Here is a 6933-nt window from a genome sequence, read left to right as displayed (position 1 = left end):
TGCCTGAGGGCAGCACGGTGGTGTAGTGGTTAGCACGGTCACCTCACAGCAAGAAGGTCCTGGGTTCGAGCCCAGTGGCTGGCGAAGGCCTTTCTGTGTGGCGTTTGCATGTTCTCCCCGTGTCCGTGTGGGTTTCCTCCGGGTGCTCCGGTTTCCCCCACAGTCCAAAGGCATGCAGGTTAGGCTAATTGGTGGCTCTAAATTGACCATAAGTGTGAATGTGAGTGTGCATGGTTGTCTGTGTCAGCCCTGCGATGACCTGGCGACTTGTCCAGGGTGTACCCCGCCTTTCGCCCATAGTCAGCTGGGATAGGCTCCAGCTTGCCTGCGACCCTGTAGGGCAGGATAAGCGGCTACAGATAATGGATGGATGGACAGATGCTATTGTCTGTTACAAGTAAAAAGTAACCAATAATCAAACTTAATAATAAACTTGATCAATAAGCAAACTTCAACTCCATGTGTGATCTTCATTTTATGTTGCAATTCACAACTATTCTATGGTTTTCCTTAAAAAAAAAAAAGTATTACTTGCAAAATAGGGGGCAAGTGGGTTTACAAGTTAATATCGAGCCCTGATGTTCTATTTTCCTGCCACGTTTAACAAAAAAAGAGGGGTCTGGATTAACGCTGTTTCTATCTAGTTAAACCATATTCTACTGGCTGCAACAGAATAACAGACAAAAAGGCTTGTTTGATGTAGAGAGTTTTGAAAGATGAACATTGTGTACGCTAGCGTACACACAAGTACAATTATTTATATTAAATGTACGTTATTTTAAAACAAGAGTGCTCTGAGAGCACAATATCCCCCACTGGCAACTATGCCATAACTCTGGTAAAATGCAACAAAATTGCAATATGCACATTATCGACATATAACAAAGAATCCTGTAAAGTTTTGTAAAACTCCTCCAAAATTGTGAGAGGAGTTGATTTCAGAATGAGTAGGAAGGGTCCCAGGACAGATGGACGTTGCCACGACAATCCCCCTTCGGGCCTTTCGGCCAACGGGGGATTAAAAAAAAAAAAAGCAGAAAATTGTGAAGCCACTGTGGCCAGCAGCAACACTAATATTACATTACAGGCATTTAGCAGACACTCCTATCCAGAGTGATGTACAACATACCCTGAGCAGCCTGGGGAGCAGTTGGAGGTTAGGTGCCTTGCTCAAGGGCACTTCAGCCATTCTTGCTGATTCAGGGAATCGAACCAGAAACTGATTGAAACTGCTCTCATTTAATTCAGAATTGAATGCTAAACAACACACTTTTTACAGAATTAAAATATGTTTATCTGTTCTTGAGATATTACAAATTAAAGATTGAAAAAAGGTTTAATTTTTAGAAAACTGATGTTACATATATTAGGATAAAATGGGCCTTATTAACACCGGAGAGCAAATGTTTTTTCTTAACTTTTTTATTTTTCAAGATATTTACATGGAAATTGGCAAGAACATATGTAGATGGTTTTATACTGAATACAAAGTTTGAAAAATTAGTAAAAAAAAAAAAAAATGCAAATTAGTATTAATAATGCTAATTAGGTAAAAATGTTACATTGTTACACTCTCTTCTTCGAAGTTTCACCAAATGGCTTTGTGTAATATAAAGCCGATCATAACTCTCATTTATACATCACAAAGAAGGAGAAAATCAATGTTAATTATAAAATATGCATAAATAAGCATTGAATGTCATTGCACATCTACCATTCTCTATCAAAATAAAAAAAAGTAATAAAAGATTAGTTCTAATACCCCTCTTTGTGCTCTGTAGGACTTTGTATTTCCAAGTAGGGCCTACTAGTGTTTATATGAAAGAATACAAATGATTATTTCGATTAATATTCACAGATTTCAAGGCTAACCTCGAAAAAACGGTGTGAGCCACATCCAATAAACAATTCCATTTAATTGAACTGAAATTGACACTTGCTTTTTTAACTTCTGGTTTTTTTAAATCTCATTCCAACCACTAAGATCTCAATATTTTTAATCAAAAACAACTACAGTTATATTCTAAAATAGTTATTTATTTACCTGAATCAGTTTGATTTGAAAAAAATAAGTAGGTAAAGCTATGAAAACTCACTTCAAAGTCTCACGTGAAGCATAACATCGAAACTGGCAGACGGAAATTTTTGCTGAATACTTCATCAGAAACAATGAGAGCTACATAACATCCCTATAAAAGTTATCTGATTGATATTCACAAGTAATCCAGTCGGAAACTGATCAGAAGAGAGAGCCAGCCTGACCGCGTTCCCGTGACTCAAAAGCTCCTGCAGTTTGCTGACATCACGCGAGCAGAGTGTACACTCTGTTATACCAACTTCAAACTGCCGTTACTCCCAGCGTATTGAACAGATCTTAATGAGATGCATTTCTTTGGAAAGCAGAGATAATAAGCTTTTTAATGAACGCATTCACGATAGAAAATATTCAAGAGTTAAGCAATGACAGCTTTGGAAACTCAGATAAGCGTCTGCATGCACAATTTTCACAGCACGGCCAGCGAGCATCTGATATGCCTACTACTGCCATGCAAGTTCATACTTAAGAGCTTGCTCAAAGTTCACATTGAAATCAGATTAAAATGAACTGGTTCACGTTCATTATTTGCAAACCGATTTGTTCAGTTCACCATTCTCCAAAAATATGAGCATGTTCAATGCTCATTTAGCATCTTCCTGCACAACACCGACTCCTGCAGCACACAGCACTGTGCGCAAAGCTGTTTTCAGGCACAACAACGTAACGCATTTTAAAGAACATGAAACAGATTCATGGATTTCACTTGCAACACCGATGTCTACTTGGATAACAAGAAGCTGAACAAAGCAGTCAGACCAAACGCAGAGTTCATGTTAACATGACCGATAGAAGCACAAGTGCATTCTTTGAACGACAGCGGCAAAAAGAAAGGAATTAAAAGAAACCAAACCTCAAACATGAAAAGTTTCACAGTTACAGTATAGTCAACATGAAGTAGACATACCCTTCACAGCAAAATGGGCACGAAAAACTAAAAGCACCTGAAAGCTCCTGCCTGGTGACTGAAATATACTAAAATGATAGATGTTTTAGAGTCATATTACATTTTATAAAATGGGCTTGATATTTTTTGGTGCAAAACACAGTATGTGCAGTTATTTTACTATATGCATGCTGAGAGACATTAGTACGTGCATACTAGTCACAAGCAACATGGACACAGACACACACCTTCTTTCTTGTTTTCCGGTAATCTGTGGCATGGATGTAGGGATCCCGCTCCCGCCAACCTTTGTGAAAAAGTGATCCGACCCAACCCAACATCTTTCCTGCTGAAATACACTTCAACACTATCACAGTGAACGAGGGAGTGAAGAAAAGACAAATGGAGGAGAGAAAGGGAACACAACTGTGTGCTGAGATGTAAGAGAATTGCTGCATGTTCGTACTTGCCATTACCCATAATCCTTTAAATCTATGAGCAGATGGCCTCCTCCCTCCCTCCACCTCTTACTGTGGTCAAGGGCAAAGCAGACCAGACAGCCTTAGCCAAATCCATTAGTGAGTTAGCACCTGTTCCAAAAAAAACCTCTCTTCAATATTACAGAAGTCCACTGCGCCCCCTATCTGTCAGATCTGGACTGAGCGGATGGGGTAGAGCATAATTTGGTTTAGTTTGAGATACATGAAAAAAAACAGCTAAACAAATAAGGGAATCAAAGGTTTTAGTTTATCAAGGTTCAAATGGTGTACCTAGATAATCACACTCCTCTCAAACTGTTATTTGCACATGTGGCATTCAGGGGTGTGGGGTGTGTGTGTGTGTGTGTGTGTGTGTGTGTGTGTGGGTGGGTGGGTGGGGGTGCTACTGTGGCTGAATACAACCAAAAGGAAGAAAAATGAGGAGTTTTCCTGTCAATAATCCATTTTGATGGATTTCGGTGGTGTAGTGGTTAGCACTGTTGTCTCACAGCAAGGAGGTTCTGGGTTCGAACCTCACAGCCGACGTGAGGAGCGTGCATGTTCTCCCAGCGTCTGTGTGGGTTTCCTCCATGTGCTCCGGTTTACCCCACAGTCCAAAGACATGCAGATTAGGCAAAATACCCAGATGTACAAAGACAGTGCATACTTCATGCCGGTCCCAAGCCTAGATAGATTGAGGAGGGTTGCATCAGAAAAGGCATCCAATGTAAAACCTATGCCAAATCAAATATGCAGAACAGAGCTGCTGTGGCAGAGCAGTCGAAAGAATTAGTAGTATTGCTTTCCCAGGCTGCCACACAAACAAGAAATAAAATGAAACAAAAATGCCAACCATAAGTTGTTTTAAGACACAAAAAGAAAACATCCTGCAGATTGCAAAATAGTTGTCTAGTACATTAAATTTCATGTTGAGCTAGGTTAGCCTTGTAGCTCCATTAAAAGCCTTGAGAAGTAAAATTTATATACCAAACATGTCTTGACTGAGTCAGTCAGTTCCTTAACCTTGTGTGATTTTCACTGATGACCATTAGAGGGCTGCAACATTCCTGAAAGTTCACACAGACGCAATGAGGTTGATGTCATGGAGTCATTTATCATGGAATGACCTAAATGCATTGAACACACTTTTTCTCCTGGATCAGCATCTCTGCTCTCTTCTCGCTTTCTGTAGAGTCAGATTACTCTCAGGAAAGTGAGAGTGTGTTGGAGTTTCAGCACAAAAAGCTTGCTGCTCCCCAGACGAGATTCTCTACAGGACACACGGCACAGAACACAGCGCCTGAACATTACTATTAAAAGGAGACACATTATACCCCTTTTCAGTTATTTTATTCCTTAAGATGCTTTTGTAAAAGATTGCAAGTTATTTTTTTAACTGAAAAATGCCTTGGGTCTTTTTTCTCATGCCATTTTAGCATGGTATGAAAACCCTATAGGATAAAACAGGCTGATTTCGCGGGTGTTTTCTTTTTTATTTATTTAAATACGTCAACAGCTTTGCTCTGATTGGCTAATGGAATCCATGGGTGTGGATATTAGTAATTAGGATGAAAATATTTACAAATTATATTTAAAGGGCAAAGTTCCAAAAATCATACCATGTATAAGCTGTCAGAGCCAAAGAACCAAGTAAGAACCAAGGTTTAAAAAAAAAAAAAAACCTCAAACTTTACAAAAGCATCTCAGGGAATAATATAAAATAACTGAAGTGTATGGCACGTCCCCTTTAACAGTCTCAACCAATTTTATAATAAACAACAAGTGTTGCCAAGCAAAACAAACCTTGCCCGGTAGCACTTATTTTATTTTTTAAGTGCAGCTAAAGAGCTCTTCAGAGGAGCCAAGATTTCCTTACATATAATTATGTAGTAAATCTGTACTAACTATGATTTTGACCTTTTTGGTGACCTTGACCGGATGACACTCAAAATGTTGGAGGTTCTATTTGAGACCAATGGCCATCTATCCTGAAAGTTTCATGAAAATTGGTCCAGCCGTTTTCCCATAATGTTGCTAACAAAAAAACAAAAGAAATAAAGAAACAAACATACAAACAAAGAAATCCCACCGAAAACAATACTTTGCCCCCTGGTGGACTCTGTCCTGGGCGAGGTAATAATCACTATGGTCTTGGAACATATGAAACATACTGGATTTGAATTGCCCGTGAGAAGAATGAATATGCAAGAGTCTGTTCATTTTTGATTAAAAGTGCCATTTTCACTGTCAACATTTCTCTTTTTAGAGTACACCATGTGAAATTACTTTACTCTGACTATTTTCTCTTCCTTCACTCACTGATGTGACCCCTTGACTCGAGGACTATACAGATTTAATTAGCCAAAGAAACACCTAGCAATTACATAGCTTATATTTCCCTCGTCTACAGTTTGCCACAGACAGGTGGTATTGATCCCTCCTTCATGGACAATTTCACTGCCAGTCCTGCACTGTACTGGCCCAGGTTGGTAAAGTTGGTAGCTGTGAAAAAATTAAGGCTCCATAGCTCAGTGATGAGAGCACTGGTCTAGTAAACCAGAGATCGTGAGTTCAATTCTCACTGGAGCCTGTAAAGCAGCACGGTGGTGTAGTGGTTAGCACGGTTGCCTCACAGCAAGAAGGTTCCGGGTTTGAACCCAGTGGCCGTCGAGGTGGGTTTCATTCCGGGTGCGGGTGCTCCGATTTCCCCCACAGTCCAAAGACATGCAGTTAGGTTAACGTGGGGTGGCCTTGGGCTGAAGTGCCCTTGAGCAAGGTATCTAACCCCTGACTGCTCCCCGGGCGCTCTAGTGTGGCTGTCCACTGCTCTGGGTGTGCGCGCACGCATGTGTTCACTGCTTCGGATGGGTTAAATGCAGAGGATGAATTTCACTGTGCTTGAAGTGTGCATGTGACAAATAAAGGTTTCTTCTTCTAAAGTTAATACACACAAACAGGTTTTTGCAGATTGTAGAGGAGACATACCTTTTTTTGGGGGGGGGGGGGGATTGTCGATGTAACAGTCACTACGTTTACATGCACATAGAGAGAATCGAATTTCTGCCGTTGCTCGACTGAAATCGAAGTTCAAAATGCCATGTATACACCTTAATTCGGCTGAAATTGAACCGAACTTGATTTCTCGGAATCGAGCTACACGACCTAGTTTATGCGATTTCTGCCGAGCTACTTTGTGCATGTATACCCTATCGAGCTACTTGTCGAGCTACTTCCGGAAGTGACGAGTGACGAGACCACAAGCGGGAAACACAACAGCCTCGGTTGGCATGACAACGAATCATGACAACGGCATGAATCTTTTCTTTTTGTGGCATTGTTTGCACTGCTAAAATTTAGCTCACTTACTGTATCACCAAATACATCTGTACAGCTGTTGCATAGCTGTGAATTGTGTACATAAACAAGTCATTGTATTTGTGTGTGTGTGTGTGTGTGTTTATATGTCCAACATC

General features: G+C 40.3%; 1 protein-coding gene and 1 non-coding gene across 7 annotated transcripts in view; one reads left to right on the top strand and one right to left on the bottom strand.

Annotated features, from left to right (window-relative positions):
* The window catches only part of kifc3 (kinesin family member C3), a 111409-nt gene that overhangs the window by 47353 nt on the left and 57123 nt on the right, over nucleotides 1-6933 (bottom strand). Inside the window, exons 1-3 of one of the 6 annotated variants that reach the window (XM_060923423.1) lie at nucleotides 4607-4677; nucleotides 4448-4527; nucleotides 3230-4145 (exon numbers count right to left, since the gene is read on the bottom strand). The exons of the other annotated variants lie outside the window; for them this stretch is intronic. Coding sequence (XP_060779406.1) covers nucleotides 3230-3454 — 225 coding nt within the window. The 5' untranslated portion in view covers nucleotides 3455-4145; nucleotides 4448-4527; nucleotides 4607-4677. Of the gene's footprint in view, nucleotides 1-3229; nucleotides 4146-4447; nucleotides 4528-4606; nucleotides 4678-6933 lie in introns of those variants that run through there. 6 annotated transcript variants of the gene reach the window in all.
* On the top strand, nucleotides 5978-6050 carry trnat-agu (transfer RNA threonine (anticodon AGU)). Its single transcript has one exon. It is a non-coding gene; the product is annotated as a tRNA-Thr (tRNA).

Source organism: Neoarius graeffei, chromosome 6 (genome assembly GCF_027579695.1).
Source record: "Neoarius graeffei isolate fNeoGra1 chromosome 6, fNeoGra1.pri, whole genome shotgun sequence".
Taxonomy (NCBI): domain Eukaryota; kingdom Metazoa; phylum Chordata; class Actinopteri; order Siluriformes; family Ariidae; genus Neoarius; species Neoarius graeffei.
This window is presented reverse-complemented; position numbering and strand designations above follow the sequence as displayed.